We start from the raw sequence: 19,691 nt of genomic DNA on the forward strand, positions 1-19,691 counted from the left end.
TAATGGGTGCAGGAAATCAACATGGCACATGGATACATATGTAACAAACCTGCACATTGTGCACATGTACCCTAAAACCTAAAGTATAATAATAAAAAATAAAAATCCATATAATAGCTAGTAAAAGCATTTATCAAAGTAGCAAGGTATAAGATCAACATGCAAAAATTAGTTATGTTTTTATATGCCAGTAATGAACAATCCAAAAAGGAAATCAAGAAAGCAATACCATTTACAATAGCATCTAAAAAACTAAATACTTAGGAATAAAACTAACCAAGGATGTGAAAGACTTGTATGCTAAAAACTAGAAAATATTGCTGAAAGTAATTAACGGCGATCTAAATAAATGTAAAGACATATGTGTTCATGGATAGAAAGCCTTAACTTTGCTAAGACATTAGTACTATTACCCAAAGCAATATATAGATTCGATGCAATCTCTGTCAAAATCCCAACAGCCTTTTTGCAAGAATGGAAAATAAGTTCTTCAAATTCATTTGGAATTACAGGCCAAAATGATCTTGGGAAAGAACAATAATGTTGGAAGACTCATAAATCCTGACTCCAAAAACTGTAGCAAAGCTACAGTTATTAAAAGTATGGTACTGGCATGAAGACAGACATACAGACATATTGAAAAAAATTGAGAGCCCAGAAATAAAGTCTTGAATATATGGTCAATAGATTTTTGTCAAGAATGTCAGGACCACTGAATGGGGAAGGGACAGTCTTCTCAACAAATGCTGTCGGAAAATTGGATATCTATATGCAAAAGAATCAAGTTGGACCCTTACTTTATACCATATACAAAAATTAACTGAAGAGAAACTCAACATCTAAACTTAAACAAAAGACAAAACTATAAAATGCTTAGAAGAAAAGAGTACGGAAAATATTTATAAGACTAGATTTGGCAACAATTTCATAGGTATGACACCAAAGGCACAAAGCAGCAAAAGCAAAAAGAGATAAATTCGACTTAATCAAAATTAAGAACTTCTGTGCATCAAAAAACACTCAAAAGAGTGAAAAGACAATCTACAGAGTGGGAAAATAGTTGCAAATCATCTATCTGACAAGGAATTAATATCCAGAATATATAAAGAACTCCTATAACTTAATAATAATAAAACATTTTCAAAGTGGGCAAAGAACTTAAATAGACATTTCTCTAAAGAACATAGACAATGGCTAATAACCACATGAAAAGATGTTCAGCATCACTAACCATTAGGGAACTGAAAAATCAAAACCACAAGGAGATACCACTTCATACCCATTGGGACAGCCATCACTAAAAAAGGAAAAGAGGGAGGGAGGAAGGAAAGAAAGAAAAAAGGAAGGAAGGAAGGGAGGGAGGGAGGGAGGGAAGGAAACAAGTGTTGGTGACGATGTGGAGAAATTGGAACCTTGCGTCTGCCGGTGGGAATGTAAAATGTTATAGCCTCTGTGGAAAACAGTATGGTGGTTCCTAAAAAAGTTATACATAATAATACCATATCTTCCAGCAATTCCACTTCTAGGTATATACTTCCAAAGAACCAAAAGCAGGGACTCAAACAGATATTGGTACACTAAGTCAATGTCAACATTATTCATGATAGCCAAAAAATGGAAACAATCCAAATGGCTATCATCAGATGAATGAATAAACAAAATGTGTTATGTATGTATGCAATAAAATATTATTGTCTTACAAATGAATGAAATTCTAACGCATTCAACACCTTGAAAGCAAACCTTGAAAATGTTATGCTTAGTTAAATAAGCCAGGCACAGAAAGACAAATATTGTATAATTCCACTTACATGACGTATCTAGAATAGGCAAATTCATACAGCCAGAAAGCAAAATAGAGGTTACAAGGAGACAGAAGAAGAGGAGAAGGGAAGATACTGCTTAATGGGGGGGAGAGTTCTTGTGGGGATGATAAAAAAGTTTTGGTTATTGATAGTGATGATTGGTACACAGCATTGTGAATGTATTTAATACCACTGAATTGTATATCATTTAAACGAATGGTTTAAATGATAAATAATATGCTAAGTATATCTTACCACAATTAAAAAGGATAATACAATAGGCTTCTAGATTTTAGCATAGGTGATTATCATCATCATCTTGGAGCAGCTAAAGATTTCCTAAAATAGATACAGAGAGCACTGATCATGGGGGAAAATATTGATAAAATGGTATACATTAAAATCAGGAACATCTATTAAAGGACACTATTTAGAAAGTGAAAAGGCAAGCCACAGACTAGGAGAAGGTATTTCAAAGTATACAGTATCCTAAAAGGTTTACTTTCAAGTTTTGGTAACTTCAAAAGTACAAACTCAAACAAATCATTTTATCATTTAATTACTTAAATTTATTTTACATGTATTTAGTTTTATGAATTTTAATAATACAATTTAATGTCCATTTTTCATTTCAGTCACTCTGAAGATGGAAATTTTGTTCTATAGAGTCAATTTGGTGAACATGAAAAAACCAGTGCCACATAGCACAGGGAGGTCTCCAAGAACCCCTATGTCTTTCTATTGAGCCCAAAAGCCCCATCCAGATCTCTTCATCCTTCTTGATGAGTTTTCCTATAGTACCCTTTCTTTTTTTTATTATTATTATACTTTAAGTTTTAGGGTACATGTGCACAACGTGCAGGTTAGTTACATATGTATACATGTGCCATGTTGGTGTGCTGTACCCATTAACTCGTCATTTAACACTAGGTATATCTCCTAATGCTATCCCTCCCCCCTCCCCACACCCCACAACAGGCCCCAGTGTGTGATGTTCCCCTTCCTGTGTCCATGTGTTCTCATTGTTCAATTCCCACCTATGAGTGAGAACATGCGGTGTTTGGTTTTTTGTCCTTGCGATAGTTTGCTGAGAATGATGGTTTCCAGCTTCATCCATGTCCCTACAAAGAACATGAACTCATCATTTTTTATGGCTGCATAGTATTCCATGGTGTATATGTGCCACATATTCTTAATCCAGTCTATCATTGTTGGACATTTGGCTTGGTTCCAAGTCTTTGCTATTGTGAATAGTGCCACAACAAACATACGTGTGCATGTGTCTTTATAGCAGCATGATTTATAATCCTTTGGGTATATACCCTGTAAAAAAAGAGCCCGCATTGCCAAGTCAATCCTAAGCCAAAAGAACAAAGCTAGTGGCATCACGCTACCTGACTTCAAACTATACAAGGCTACAGTAACCAAAACAGCAGGGTACTGGTACCAAAACAGAGATATAGACCGACGGAACAGAATGGAGCCCTCAGAAATAATGCCGCATATCTACAACCATCTGATCTTTGACAAACCTGACAAAAACAAGAAATGGGGAAAGGATTCCCTATTTAATAAATGGGGCTGGGAAAACTGGCTAACCATATGTAGAAAGCGGAAACTGGATCCCTTCCTTACACCTTATACAAAAATTAATTCAAGATGGATTAAAGACTTAAATGTTAGACCTGAAACCATAAAAACTCTAGAAGAAAACCTAGGCAATACCATCCAGGACATAAGCATGGGCAAGGACTTCATGTCTAAAACACCAAAAGCAATGGCAACAAAAGCCAAAATTGACAAATGGGATCTCATTAAACTAAAGACCTACTGCACAGCAAAAGAAACTACCATCAGAGTGAACAGGCAACCTACAGAATGGGAGAAATTTTTGCAATCTACTCATCTGACAAAGGGCTAATATCCAGAATCTACAATGAACTCAAACAAATTTACAAGAAAAAAACAAACAACCCCATCAAAAAGTGGGTGAAGGATATGAACAGATACTTCTCAAAAGAAGACATTTATGCAGCCAAAAGACACATGAAAAAATGCTCATCATCACTGGCCATCAGAGACATGCAAATCAAAACCACAATGAGATACCATCTCACGCCTATAGTACCTTTTCTTTACAGCATACCTAATTTGAAACCATGTCAGTTCATCAGGGAAGTTCTAATAACCAACTCAAAGAAACTGTGTCATGATCTCATCAGTTTCTTTCTCCTCAGATGCCTCTTGCCCTCTATACAAATGATCTCACCTTTAACTTCAAAAATCACCTCTATATACCAACAAGAACTAGGAAAAGCATCTTTTGTCAAGCCTCCAATTCCTCCACAAACATTTTTCCCTTTTTTACTTTAGGTGCTAATCTCCTTAAATTTGTATAGCTGCACATGTGGTCAGGAAAGAATTCAAAACGATGCACTCCAAAATAACATTCAATATTCACTTACACAGAGAAATGGCAAACAACTCACTCTGCCGAAAAGTATTTTCAGGGCCAGGCACGGTGGCTCATGTCTGGAATCCCAGCACTTTGGGAGGCCGAGGCAGGTGGATCACAAGGTCAGGAGTTCGAGACCAGCCTGACCAACATGGTGAAACCCTGTCTCTACTAAAAATACAAAAATTAGCCAGGTGGGGTGGCATGCGCCTGTAATCCCAGCTACTCAGGAGGCTGAAGCAGGAGAATCGCTTGAACCTGGGAGGCAGAGGTTGTAGTGAGCCGAGATTGCGCCACTGTACTCCAGCCTGGATGACAGAGTGAGACTTCATCTCAAAAAAAAAAAAAAAAAAAAGGATTTTCAGTTCTGATACACCAAGCACTTTGTGATATAATTTTTAAGTTTAAATTGCATATAATATAGAGGGTCTATAAATAATATCAACTGACGAGGATATTAATAATTCATAAAATAATCATGCAATGATGGGTGTTTTTTCTCTTTTATAAACTTCCTGACATATAAAATACATGTACAAAATAATTATAGATCATATCACATATTATACATTTTATTTTCAGGCTATGGAAAGGTATTTTGTCTATATTTAGCAACTTGAATTAAGCACAGAGTCTCACTGGGCATAAAATATTATCTCTAAAGAGTTTTCATAGGAAGCTGAAAAAGTCTGCAGTGACTGTGCACTTTGGTTTTGGTTTTTGGGTTTGTTGTTGTTGTTGTTTGTTTGTTTGCTTGCCTTTTGACTGTTTGCCTGACATTTGGCAGGTCATCACCAGGCACAGGATTAAGTGCACATTGATTGGGAGGCCGAGGCGTGGGGATCACGAGGTCAGGAGATCGAGACCCTCCTGGCTAACACGGTGAAACCCCGTCTCTACTAAAAATACAAAAAAATTATTCGGGCGTAGTGGCGGGCGCCTGTAGTCCGAGCTACTCCGGAGGCTGAGGCAGGAGAATGGCGTGAACCCGGGAGGCGGAGCTTGCAGTGAGCCGAGATCGCGCCACTACACTCCAGCCAGGGCGACAGAGCGAGACTCCGTCTCAAAAATAAGAAAAAGAAAGAAAAAGAAAAGGATTAAGGGCACATTGAAATCTGTGGTCTCTCTATTTTATAATTTACTTTACCCCAAAATGCACACCTTAACTGTACAGAAAAACAACGTAAAGAACGGGGAAGATCAATATTTTGCTCAAACAGGTAACTACCAAATAAAAAGGAGAGTTAAGGACCAGAGCCCAGGTTTACTGATTAGTACCCTTCCCTTCCCTTTCGACCTTGTGGGGATTAAAAGTAAAAAGACTTGTTAATACTAACCTATTACAAAAGTGATGAAGAGGGCATTTGCTTGATAACGAAGTCTCTGCAGAGGCAGCTAGAGAATCGGCCTGCGGCTGGAGTCAGGCGCAGCGAGTATGACGCTAACATGGGCTGGAAAGGGTTCTTCTGTGTCAGACCCCACCCCACGCCTCATCTCTCACTGCAGTCCTGAGAGCCAGCATGCTCAGAACAGTTTCGAGGCCCCCAGGGCGCCTGTGTCGGCGCGGGTCTCCACATGGAGTCCCCCGGCGGCCGCTCTAGACCATAACTGCTGCGTTGGAACCTCGCGAGAGGAGATGAGGGTCACCACCGAGGAAACATCGCCCACCAGGCAGGTGCTGCCTCCGGAACTCTGAAGCCGGAAGATCCGGAACTAAGGGCACCAACTGCAGGATCACGCCCCTCTGGCCTTGTGATCAAGTCAGTGTAGGGCATGGTCCGGTTTGGACCATAAGTTGTTCTTGTTAGAGTTTCAATTTTGTACGTTTCTCTTGTTTGCTCCGCAACACAGTGCTATAGGAGGGTTGTTTTTTTGTTTGTTTGTTTTTTGTTTTTGTTTTTGGCGCTGAGGAAACAGACTTTGAAAGAGTAAATGATATGAACAAGGTCACATAAGGTAAGATTTGAACTCACAACTGGTAAGATGTGAACTCAAGTTTGACTCTTTCCACTATACCTTTCAATTTCAAGCTTAATGGACCATCTCAAAGGCAATTTAAGCCTTAAGAGTTCATGGTTTATATAAGTGAAAGGAAACATTTATAAATGAAAAATGTAAAGACAAGATCTTAGACTTTGACAATCTCCTCTTGGAGATTGGGGAGATTGTCAAAACCACATGAGAAAAGTTACAAGACAAATCGATTTAAAAAAAAATTGGTTGCAAGAAACAAAAGCTCTTACTAGTTTTAGCAAAATTAAGATATATTTGTTATAATATATGAACAGGTATTTTACATAATATAAGGACCAGAAATCAGCCAGGTTTCCGAAAGGAATTGGAACTAGAAAATGGAAAGCCATCATAATCTTGGGAAGTTCTGTTCTTCCGTCTCTGCTTTTCTCTGGGTGTCTTCTCTATCCTCTCACTCTCAAAACTTACTTTCTCCACAATTTTGTCCATTAGAGAAGAGCATGGCAATGCCACTTCTCCTAAATTTTTACATCTCCTCAACAATAGACCAGCCTGAACAATCTTGGAAAGAGTATATCATGAACTCGCCTTGCTTTAGCTGTTTACCTTTGACCCAATCAGCTAGGATAAAATAATTATGGGTATTAAATATAGATGCTAGGGAGAATAACACAGGTTATATACAATCTAATGATAGCTATCTGTGAGTTGTCATTTTCTTATCTGTTGAAGACCCTCTCTATATTTTTATTGGTTCCTAACTTATGAAGCCCACCTTTCCAAAATATAACATATCACTCTATTTTCCAGCCTCCCCTGCATCTGGTGTAGGTGTATGACATGGGTTCTTCCAGTCAGGTGCCCCTGAACCAGACTTTAATTTAGAGGGAAACAACAATGAGTAAGAGAATAAACCATGGCAACCAAAAGCCCAATTTTTCTGACCCTGTAAATGTGGGGATATGGGTAATTTCTAGAGGGACTGATGTTATTGGGACAGTCACCATATTCTATTTACTAAAGCCTAATTTAAGGTTTGTAAGTGAACAAACAATTTGAGAGGTAACTAATGGATTTCTCAACATGGTAATATTGGTGGTTTCATGCAAAAACCTCTCAGGGAACAACAAAGTAGTGAAAAATAGGCAGCTGTTGGTTGGATTTCCCTCTAAAGTTTAAGTTTCTTACCCCCCCAAAATTAACATTAATTTGTTTTCATATTTTCCTACAGAAAAGGAACACATTTATTCTTTCATATCTCTATTGTATCTTGGTGAAAAATGCCACGAAATCGTCTGTGGATAAGAGAGGAAACAAGAATGTTGGGGGTAAGAACTAAATACCAATTGAGTGAATAAATGATTATAGTGCTGCAATTTCTAAATATAAAAGGGAAGAGACTGTAACCACCTCTATTATGAACTCCTCAAATGGAGGAATGTTAACAGAAGTGCCCTGAAATTGTTATGTAGCATCTGCATTTTCCACATTCAGCCTCAACACATAAGCTATTTATCAGGCTCACATTAAATAAAGCAGAAATTATGAATTTATCAGCTACATGTAAATGACCCAACAATGTCTAAACCCACTCATTCTCTCAGAAAACCCTGACTCTGGAAATGGGTAAAGAAATCTCTTGTTGGCATCTATAAATTATTTCAAGCTAAGCTGATGACATGGTTCTAAATGAGATGACCAGATTGTGGAAACTACATTCAGGAGAAGCTGCAGGCCACAGAGCTTTATGGACAGTGATCAAAATAACACTGTGCTTTCAAGATTACCCCCAAAACACATGACTCTTTTCCCAGTCAACTTCATCAAATATGGCAAGTATTCACCCATATTGCTGTATGATTTTGCATTATCCACTCATTGTTGGATGATGGAACCAGATTAGGATTAAACCAGCAGGATTAAAGTTTGGTTCAGGAAAATTCCCAACATCACAAGTCTATTATTACTTCCACTTATTTAAGATCTGCCTGATCCTTTGCCAGAATTATACTAAGAGCCTTACATAAAACAAGCAATGAACCCAATATTTTCTGTCTTCATTTTCAAGGTTGTGATATTAAAGATGTGGATTCCTAACCCCCTTATCCATTTATCTGGTCTTGATATTGGGAAAAAATTAGTTGAAATGTATTTGAGAATAAATAAATTTGGTATTGTCCATATTGCTGTCTTTCTAATGAGATCTACCATTATCTAAGAAGACACAGAGCTCTGGTTTTATTTCATGCATTAAGACATTCCAATGGCCATTTCTCCCTATTCTTACCACTAACTATATCTAAAACTTTGGATAAATACAAGAAGATCCTGAAAAGTACAGATAAGGAAGAATAAGATTTAGGGACCTTTGAACCCAAAGAATGATATGTTAGTGAATTTCCTGAGTTTTCTTTTTATTGCATATATCTCAAACTGGGTTCCCAGTTGAGATATACCTACTAATGTTTTGAAGCCTGCAATTTCAAAACATAAAATACCTAGGAATAAATTTAACCAAGAAGGTGAAAGGAAAACTATAAGTAAAACTACAGAAGACTGATAAAAGAAATTGAAGAGGGCACAAACAAACAGAAAGACATCCCATGCTCATGGATTGGAAAAATGATGATACTAACCAGAGAAATCTACAATTTCAATGTATTCCAAATCCAAATACCAATGTCATTTTTCATAGAACAAGAAAAAAGAATCCTAAAATTTGTATGGAATCAAAAAAAAGTTTTCAAATAACCAAAGCAATCCAAAATACTTAGAAGAGAGGGACTTGAGACATTTTCAACACATTGAAATGTCCTAACTACCCTGACTTGATCATTACACATTCAATAAATGTAGCAAAATATTACACGTACCCCACAAATGTGTACAAATATTATATCACTAAAAAATAAATTATAAAAATAAAAATTTGATTGATACAACTAAACAAGAAAAACAAATATATAAAAGAACTCAATACCACCACCAACCAGTAAGATGTAATTAATATTTATAGAATATCTAACATCAGAATATATACTCTCTTTTTTTTTTTTTTTTTACTTCTAGGTTCAGGGGTATATGTGTGGGTTTGTTATATAGTAAATTGTTATTATGGAGGTTTATTGTACAGATTATTTAATCACCCAGGTCAGTAGCATAGTACCTCATGGGTAGTTTTTCAATCCTCACCCTGCTCCAAACTTCTACCCTCAAGCAGGTCCTGATGTCTGTTGTTACCTTCTTTGTGTTCATGTGTGCTGGACATTTAGCTCCCACTTATAAGTCAGAACATGCAGTATTTAGTTTTCTGTTCATGTGTTAGTTTGCTTAGGATAATGGCCTCCAGCTCTATTCATGTTGCAGTGAAGGACATGATTTCATTCTTTTTTATGGCTGCATAGTATTCCATAGTGTATATGTACCACATTTTCTTTATCTAGTCTACCGTTGATGAGCATTTAGGTTGATTCCATGTCTTTGCTCTTAGGAATACCATTCTTTTTAAGTGTCCATGAAACATTAACCAAATAAACTATATTTTGGGCCATAAAACAAACTTTGAAATATTTAAAAGAATTGAAATCATATGGAATGTGTTCTCTCACCAAAATAGAATCACACTAGAAACCAATTAAGAGGAAGATAACAAAAAAGCTCCAAACTTGAAAACTAAGACACTTCTAAATAATTAATGCTTTAAAGAGGACATTTCAATGAAAAATTTTTTAAATTCAGTGAATTATAGTGAAAATACATGATATCAAAATGTATAACACTAAATGCTTACAGAAAACAAGAAAATTACCGAATAAATACTCTAAACTCTTACTTTAAAAAAAACTAGAAAAAGAAGAGCAAAATAAACCCAAATAAATCAGAAGAAAATAATAAAGATAAGAAAATAAATCAATAAAATTAAAATTTAAAAAGTAGAGAAAATCAGTACAACAAATAGTTGATTCTTTTAAAAGATCATCAAAACCAGCAAACATCTAGCAAGATTGATCAAGAAAAAGAAAGCAAAGACAAAAATTATCAAACTCAGAAATAAAAGAGTATATTACTACAGATAATTTATATCCCAAAATAATATTAAGAGACTACTATCAGTAACTCTATAGACATAAATTTGACAACTTTGATAAAATGAACAAATTTTCCCAAAAAGCACAAACTACAACTCAATATGAAATAGATGATTTTAATGGCCCTATAATTGTTAGAAAAATTAAATTTGTAATTTTAAAACTCCTGAAAAAGAAATCTCCAGGCCTGATTTCACTGAAGAATCTACCAGATGTTCTTAGAATATTCAACACCAGTTTTTCTTAATATTTTTCAAAAAACAAGAGGAATGAAACATTTCCCAACTTATTTGAAGAGGCCAATATTATTCTGATACCAAAATCAAATACAACAAAGATAGTACAAAAGAAGAAAACTGTAGATCCATATCCTTCAGAATATAGACACAAAAATCATTTATGAAGTATTAGCAAATATAATTCAGCAATATTTAAAAATTTCCACCATGACTAAGTGAGACTTATTCCAGATATACAAAGCTGGTTTAGTATTCGAGAAGCAATCAATGTGACCTATCATATTAATAGGCTAAAGAAGAAAAATCACATGATCATGTCAGTTGATGCAAAATAAACCACATTTGACAAAATTTAACTAACACCCATTCATGATATTTTAGAAAGCTCTTAGAATAATAGAAATGTAGAACTTCCACAATCTGATAAAGAACACCTACAAAAAAACTTACAGCTAACATTATATTTCATCTTTAAAACTTGAATTATTTTTCCCTAAGATTGGTAACAGTGCAAAGATATCATCTCTCACCATGCTTACTAGCACAGTACTTGAAGTCTTAGCACAGATCAATAAGATAAAAAAAGAAAGCTTTACAAGCTGTATGCTTTTTACAGCATACAGATTGTAAAGGAAAAAATAAAAATATCCCTGTTTGCAGATGACATGATGATCTATGTAGAAAATCCCATGCAATTAAAAAAAAAAAAAAAATAGGACTCCTGGAACTAGTAAGTGAGTTCAGCAAGGTCACAGGATACAAGATTAATGATCAACATACAAAATTAATTATATTTTTATATAATAGCAATGAACATATGGACAAGAAAATTTAAAACACAATACTATTTAAAATCACTCAAACAATTAAATACTTAGGTATAAATTTAGCAAAATATATACAGGACTTATATTTTGAAAATTATCTAATACTAATAAAAGAATTCAGGAGGCTGAGGCGGGTGGATCACCTGAGGTCAGGAGTTCAATACAAGCCTGACCAACATGGTAAAACCCCATCTCTACTAAAAATACAAAAATTAGCCTGGTGTGGTGGCATGTGCCTGTAATCCCAGCTACTCAGGAGGCTGAGGCAGGAGGATTGCTTGAATCTGGGAGACAAAGGTTGCAGTGAGCCGAGATCATGCCATTGAATTCCAGCCTGGTTGACAAGAGCGAAACTTCACCTCCAAAATAAATAAATAAAATAAAACAAAATAATTCCAAGTAGGTTACATAAATGAAAAGCCATTTATTGTTGTGGCTGAAAATCTCAACATAGTAAAAATATTAATTGTCCCAAAATTGACATATAGATTTAGCACAATTCCTATCAAAATCCTGGAAACATTTTTTGGAGATTTAAATAAGATTATCTAAAATTTCTATGGAAAGGTTGAGAAGCTAGAATAGCTAAAAATTTTTTAAAGAAGAATAAAGTGAAAGGAATCATACCACCTGCTTTTAAGACATATAACTACAGATATTAAGATTGTGTGGTATTGGTGTAGCAACAGATACATGGATAAATGGAACAGAACACACAATCCATAGGTAGACTCATACAAGTATGGTTGACTGATTTTTTTATAAAACTAATTCAACAGAGGAAGTATAGTCATCTCTAAAAATGGTGTTGGACTAACTGGATAACCAGTGGCAAAAAATAAATACAATAAAAGAACCTCAAACTAAAGTCTCCTACCTTATACAAAAATTAACTCAAAATGAATAATATATTTAAATATCAAACTATAACACTTTTAGAAGAAAGCATATGAGAAAATATTTAGTACCCAGGACTCTAGAGCTCTTTAACATGACCTTAAAAACATGATCCATCCATAAAAGACACAAATCAATACATTTTACTTCACCAAAATTAAGTTTTGTTTTGTGAAATACCCTTGTTAGGAAGATGAAATGACAAGCTACTGAGTAGGAGAAAATACTTGCCAACCACATCTCTGACAAAGGATTTGTATCTAAGAATATCCTTCTTAAAATCCTTAAAACTCAACAGCAGAAAAAACACAAATGATCCAACTTTAAAACCAGCAAAAGACATGAAAAGACATTTCACTGAAGAAAATATACAGATGGCATAAGCCTATAGAAAGATGCTCAACATCATTAGGCACCAGAGAAATGCAAATTAAGACCACAATGAGATATCACTACAAACCTATTAGAACAACTAAAATAAGAAATTGTGACAATACCACATGCTGGAGATGATACAGAGAAACTGGATCTCTCTTACATTGCCAATGAGAATATAAAAATGATACAATCACTCTCGAAAATAGTTTGACATCTTATTTAAATACTAAACATACACTTACCATTAAATTTAGCAAGTGAGCTCCAGGGTATTTATCTTGTACAACTGAAAACTGATGTCTGCAGAATTTACACATGACTATTCATAGCATCTTTATTTGTAATAGCTACCAAACTGGAAACTATCAAAATACCCCCTCAAGAGGTGAATAAACTCTAGTTGTTCATACCGTAGACTACTACTCAGAAATTAAAAAGGAGTGCCCAGCACTTTGGGAGGCCGAGGCAGGCGGATCACGAGGTCAGGAGATCAAGACCATGGTGAAACCCCGTCTCTACTAAAAATACAAAAAATTAGCCAGGCGTGGTGGTGGGCGCCTGTAGTCCCAGCTACTCGGAGAGGCTGAGGCAGGAGAATGGCGTGAACCTGGGAGGTGGAGCTTGCAGTGAGCCGAGATTGTGCCACTGCACTCCAGCCTGGGCCACAGACTCCGTCTCAAAAAAAAAAAAAAAAAAAGAAATTAAAAAGGAGTGAACTACATTGTTACACATAACAACTTGATGGATTTCAAAGGTATTTTGCTGGACAACAACAAAAAAGCCAATCACAAAAGGAACATACTGAATTATTCCATTTATTTGACATTATCAAAATGATAATAGTGAGGATATGAAAAACAAAAAGTGACTATCAGAAGTTTAGCATTGTTGGGACAATAAAGATATAGCATGAGGGATATCTTCATGGTGATAGAATAGTTCTGTATCCTGATTATGGTTGTGATTATGCAAATATGCTTATGTGCTAAAATGACACATAACTATACACACACACTGTATCAAGGTTAATTTCCTAATTTTGATATTGTCATATAGTTATGTAAGATGGAACCCTTCTGAAAATCTGGATTTAGGACACAAGGACCTGTCCATACTAGTTTTGAAAATTCCTATGAATTTATAATTACTTAAAAATAAAGTTTTTTTTAATATTCTACATCCTTCACTAAACTCAGACTTCAGAGAAAGTCATCGTGTTCCACGCCAAGCAAGGAGATGAAATGTGCACAGCATGTCAGTCAGTGGGAAAAGTCCTATCCATTCCAGTTTCCCCTTGCTTCCTGCCACAGCCTCCCTGAAGTACCTCTAAATGCATAGTTTTGTGTTGCCTAGGGGTTAATCTGTAAGTGAAAATAGTATTTTCATTAATTAGCCACTACTTGGCTCTCCCCAGAATCACACACCAGAACAGAAGCTCATTGCAAACTTCAAGTAGAGGTGTCCAGTGTTTTAAGAAAATCTGTGAGAAAAATATGTCAGGAATCCCCAGACATTGTGAAAATATGGTTGCAGTATGGCAAAAGATGCTAAGTTATGAACTCCAATCCTGCTCCTCCAGCTTTTTCAAACTTAACCCCTGGGCTTACCTGGGGGTGTAGGTAGGGAAAGTCGGAATGTTGGTTCATTCAGCTGTGGCAGAACAAAAGCACCCCTGAGAAATATCTACCTGAAAACCAACTGAAAGGCCCTACAGTGATACGTTAGCAGGCTCTTCATACAACTTAGAATTGTCCTCCTCCTGTGGCTCAGAAACTGTCATAGCTGGCCTATAACTTCAGTGGGTACAAATTATCTGAGACCTCCACATCACGAAATAGCCCCTTGGAAGATTGACAGAAAACCAAGGATCCCAAAGGCTCACTATCCTTTTAAAAGGACCCAGGACTATTAGTTATAGATGTTATGGAGGTGGGAAGAACAAAAGGAACCAAAGTCCAAAAATCAGCTTTGGTAAGATAAGAGAAATCTAGGGAAGGTTAGAAATACCAAGTCTAGTTGCCTATAGAACATAAAAGCTGTATATGCAGGATAAGATTGTTGACCACACTGGGACTGATGACTCTCGAAGGAGGTCAATTCTTCTGGGCTCCAGGACTAATGCTATATAATCTCCTGAACCAATCAGATAAACAGACTCCTAGTATAATTTTATTGGATATGTACATAGTCATCATATCTACAAATTGCTCTAAAATAATAAACTCTCCTTATCTGAGTTGAATGTTGAGAAATTTAAAATTCTGTTAGGTCATCACCTTCTGTCTTCATCTTGGCTTTTTCTTGATGTATATTCCTTTCAAAGGTTGAACTAAAATAATAACTAGTGTTAGTGTTATTTTCTTCCAGGCCATACAAATAATGACTGGCATACTTCTTCACTGCCTGGGACTGCTCTGGATATATTTGTTATTCACACAAACTATTGCATTTGAAGCCATATATACTCCTCTTGCATTACTAACGGCATACCCATTTTGGTCATCCTTGCTTGTGAGTAAATAATCAAATTTCTGATTGTTATTCATTAACTTATTTGTTACATTTACTGACTGTTTATCAGTCAAGCAGTGTGCCAGAGACTGAACACTAAAAATGCACAATCTCTATTCTCAAGGAACACATTTTACCTGGTTGAAAATAATATACCAATATGAAAAAACTTAGATTCTTATCAGTGATATTCTTTAATAATAAGAGTCTATTTTGTTAAAAGGCTACCTTTTACATTCTTCTAGGATATGGAGAAAAATGATAAGATGCCCAAGAGGCATTTTGGGAAAACAGAAAATGGTTGGTGACTATTCAACTGCCCATATGGTATTTATTTTGCCAGTGGGGCAAATAAAAAATGAGAGGGCATAACTGCTTAGGAAATAGTGGGATATATACAATTTGTGTAGGGAAAGAAACATAAAATCTTTGTGTTGTATTTGAGAAGTATTTGGTAAAATTGAACAGAGATTTTGAAATTGAATTTTATTGTGACTGATAGTATGATGAGTGATGTGCCATTGTCTTTAAAGGGGATATCATGAAGAAGGATATTATGGTGGTTGATGTGCCATGTTTCCCACAAAATCTTGAGTGAAGCTTATTATAATATCACATTTGGAGTTTGATCACTCAACCAGTACTTATTGAGTACTATGATGTGTCAGGCACTGTTTTAGGTGCCTGAGATACATTAGCAAACAAAACAAAGATCCCACTTCTTATGGAGCTTTTATTCTAGCATGGTGTAGTATATTAGAAGATGATAAGGCTATAGAAGCAAAAAGAAAAAGAGTAGGCTAAGGGGGCCTGGAATTTTGGGGAAAGTGGCAAAGGGATATAGGTTATCATCTAAAATTGGATGGTTGAGGTAGGGCTCATTGAAAAAGTGACTCTATTACTGATCTATTGTTATATAATAAACCACAAAAAACTCAGTGGCATACAATAACAAGCATTTATTTTTTACTCGTGCAGACTTGGCAGAGATTCAGCTGCTCTTGGCCTGGTTTCAAGCTACAGGACAGGTCCAGATCTGCTCCATATGTATCTTATTGCCTTTAGACTAGTGGCTACTAGAGGCATATTCTTCTCACAATGAAAAACAAGAACACAAGAGGACAATCCTAATCACACAAGACCATTTCAAGCTTTGGCTTGGGTCATGTTTGTTAAAATCCCAGCTAAAACAAATAAAATGATCAAGTCCTAAATTAAAGAGCAGGGAAGCATAATCCAAGCACCATGAGATCATGGCAAGAGTATGAAAATATATTATTATTACCTAAAAGTAAAAAATTGTGGCCAACAGTTCAAACTACCATAGTGACATTTGAGCAAAGACTTGAAAAAGTGATGGTTTTGACCACAAGGATATGCTGGGAAAGAACATCTCAGGAGAACAGTCAGAATGAAGTCTTCAATGAAGGGTTCCTAGAAAAATGTAGTCAGTATTTCTGGAACAGAGTGAACAAGCACAATAGTAATAGAAAACAAGTTAGAAAAAAATAATGGGGTGCCTGTTAATATAGGGCTATGCAAGCCATTGTAAAGATTTTAGCTTTTACTGTAAGTGAAATTGGAGTTATTATAGTGTTTCATAAACAGAGCTAAATAATCTGGCTTAGGTTTTAAAAGAATCACTTTGGCTTCTGTGTTGAAAAGAGAATGAAAGGGTCCAAAGAGACTTTTTAGAAAGCTACTTCAAAAGTCCAGGTGAGACTCAAACAAAGTTGTTAGTAGTGAAGGTGGTGAAAGTAATGATGTAGACATATGTTGAGGTAGAGCCAAATTAATATCTTGATGGATTGGGTATGGAGTGTGAAAGAAGTTAAAGATAATGCCAGGGTTTTTGTTCAAGCTAATAGAAGGAATGACTTGACATCAACTGATACAGGGAAGACTGTGTACAGAACTGGTTTTCAGAGGAAGACGATGAGTTTGCTTTGAAAATGTTGAGTTTGAAATGTTTATTTAATATTCAACTGGAGATGTCAAGTAGCCTGTTGGACATGGAATATAGAGTTCAGAAGACAGAATTAGAATAAAAGATACAGACTTGCAGAAAGGACAAGAATTCACCAACCAAGTATCTGCTGCCTTCAAGAGACTCACCTAACACATAAGGAATCACATAAACTTAAGACAAAGGGGTAGAAAAAGATGTTCCATGCAGATGGACTCCAAAAGCTAGCAGGAGTAACTACTCCTCTATGAGACAAAACAAACTTTAAAGGAACAGCAGTTAAAAAAGACAAAGAGAGACCTTATATAATAATAAAAGGCCTTACCCAACAAGAAAATATCACAGTCCTAAATATATACGCACCTAATGCTGGAGCTCCCAAATTTATAAAACAATTACTACTAGACCTAAGAAATGAGATAGCAACACAATAATAGGGGGGACTTCAATACTCCACTGGCAGCACTGGAAAGGTCATCAAGACAGAAAATTGACAAAGAAACTATGGATTTAAACTATACCCTGGAACAAATTGACTTAACAGATATTTACAAAACCACTGTACCCAACAACTGCAAAATATACATTCTATTCACCAGCATATGGAACTTTCTTCAAGATAGACCAAATGATAGGCCACAAAACAAGTCTCAATAAATTTAGGAAAACTGAAATAATATCAAGTACTCACTCAGACCACAGTGGAATAAAATTGGAAATCAACTCCAAAAGGGACCTTCAAAACCAGCAAATACATGGAAATTAAATATCCTGCTCCTGAATGATCATTGGGTCAACAATGAAATCACAGTGGAAATTACAAAATTCTTTGAACTGAATAATAGTGACACAACCTATCAAAACCTCTGGGATACAGCAAAGGCAGTACTAAGAAAAAAGTTCATACCCTTGCATGCCTACATCAAAAAGTCTGAAAGAGCACAAATAGACAATCTAAGGTCACACCTCAAGGAACTAGAGAAACAAGAACAAACCAAACACAAACCCAGCAGAAGTAAAGAAATAACCAAGATTAGAGCAGAGCAAAATGAAATTGGGGGAAAAAAGCAATACAAAAGATAAATGAAACAAAGAGCTGGCTCTTTGAAAAGGTAAATAAAATTGATAGACCATTAGCAAGAGTAACCAAGAAAAGAGAAATGATCCAAATAAGCTCAATTAGAAATGAAATGGGAGATATTACAACTGAAACCACAGAAATACAAAAGATAACTCAAGGCTACTGTGAACACCTTGTGCACATAAATTAGAAAACCTAGAGGAGATGGAAAAATTTCTGGAAATTTACTACTCTCTTAGATTAAACCAGGAAGATATAGAAACTCTGAACATACCAAAAACAAGCAGCAAGACTAAAATGGTAATAAAAAATTGCTAACAACAAAAAAAAAGCCCAGGACCAGATGGATTCACAGCAGAATTCTATCAGACCTTCAAAGAAGAATTGGTACCAATCCTACTGACACAACTCCAAAAGACAGAGAAAGAGGGAATCCTCCCTAAATCATTCTATGAGGCCAGTATCACCCCAATACCAAAACCAGGAAAAGGACATAACAAAAAAAGAAAACTACAGACCAATATCCCTGATGAACATAAATGCAGAAATCCTTAACAAAATACTAGCTAACCAAATCCAACAGCATATCAAAAAAGTAATCCACCATGATCAAGTGGGTTTCACACCAGGGATGCAGGGGTGTTTTAACATACTCAAGTCAATAAATGTGATACACCACATAAACAGAATTAAAAACAAAAATCGCATGATCATCTCAATAGATGCAGAAAAAGCATTTGACAAAATCCAGCATCACTTTATGATTAAAACCCTCAGCAAAATTGGCATACAAGGGACATACCTCAATGTAATAAAAGCCATCTATAACAAATCTACAGCCAAATGGGGAAAAGTTGAAAGCATTCCCTCTGAGAACTGGAACAAGACAAGGATGCCCACTCTCACCGCTTCTATTCAACATAGTGCTGGAAGTCCTAGCCAGAGCGATCAGACAAGAGAAAGAAATAAAAGGCATCCAAATCAATAAAGAGGAAGTCAAACTCTTGCTGTTTCCTAATGATACAGTTGTGTATCTAGAAAACCCTAATGACTCATCCAAAAAACTCTTAAAACTGGTAAATGAATTCAGCAAAGTTTCAGGATATAAAATTAATGTACACAAATCAGTAGCTCTGCTATACACCAACAGCGACCAAGCTAAGAAACAAATGAAGAACTCAACCCCTTTTACAATAGCTGCAAACAAATAAAATATTTAGGAGTACACCTAACCAAGGAGTTGAAAGACCTCTATAAGGAAAACTACAAAACACCACTAAAAGAAATCATAGATGACAGAAATAAATAGAAACACATCCCATGCTCATTTGCTAGGTAGAATCAGTATTGTGAAAATGGCCATACTGCCAAAAGCAATCTATAAATTCAGCACAATTCCCATCAAAATAGTATCATCATTCCTCACAGAACTGGAAAAAAACAATCCTACAGTTCATATGGAACCAAAAA

General features: G+C 35.6%; 1 protein-coding gene across 2 annotated transcripts in view; it reads left to right on the forward strand.

The window, feature by feature from the left end:
- Positions 1-5,948: 5,948 nt before the first annotated feature.
- Positions 5,949-19,691, forward strand: part of LOC116468222 (membrane-spanning 4-domains subfamily A member 12-like) — a 39,265-nt gene continuing 25,522 nt past the window's right edge. Inside the window, exons 1-3 of one of the 2 annotated variants that reach the window (XM_058439851.1) lie at positions 5,949-6,216; positions 7,466-7,562; positions 15,031-15,174. In XM_058439851.1, the coding sequence (XP_058295834.1) occupies positions 7,515-7,562; positions 15,031-15,174 (192 nt within the window). In that variant the 5' untranslated portion in view covers positions 5,949-6,216; positions 7,466-7,514. The remainder of the gene's footprint in view (positions 6,217-7,465; positions 7,563-15,030; positions 15,175-19,691) is intronic. The other variant, XM_058439852.1, reaches the window with a different exon arrangement.

This window comes from Hylobates moloch, unplaced genomic scaffold (genome assembly GCF_009828535.3).
Source record: "Hylobates moloch isolate HMO894 unplaced genomic scaffold, HMol_V3 SCAFFOLD_5, whole genome shotgun sequence".
Lineage (NCBI taxonomy): Eukaryota > Metazoa > Chordata > Mammalia > Primates > Hylobatidae > Hylobates > Hylobates moloch.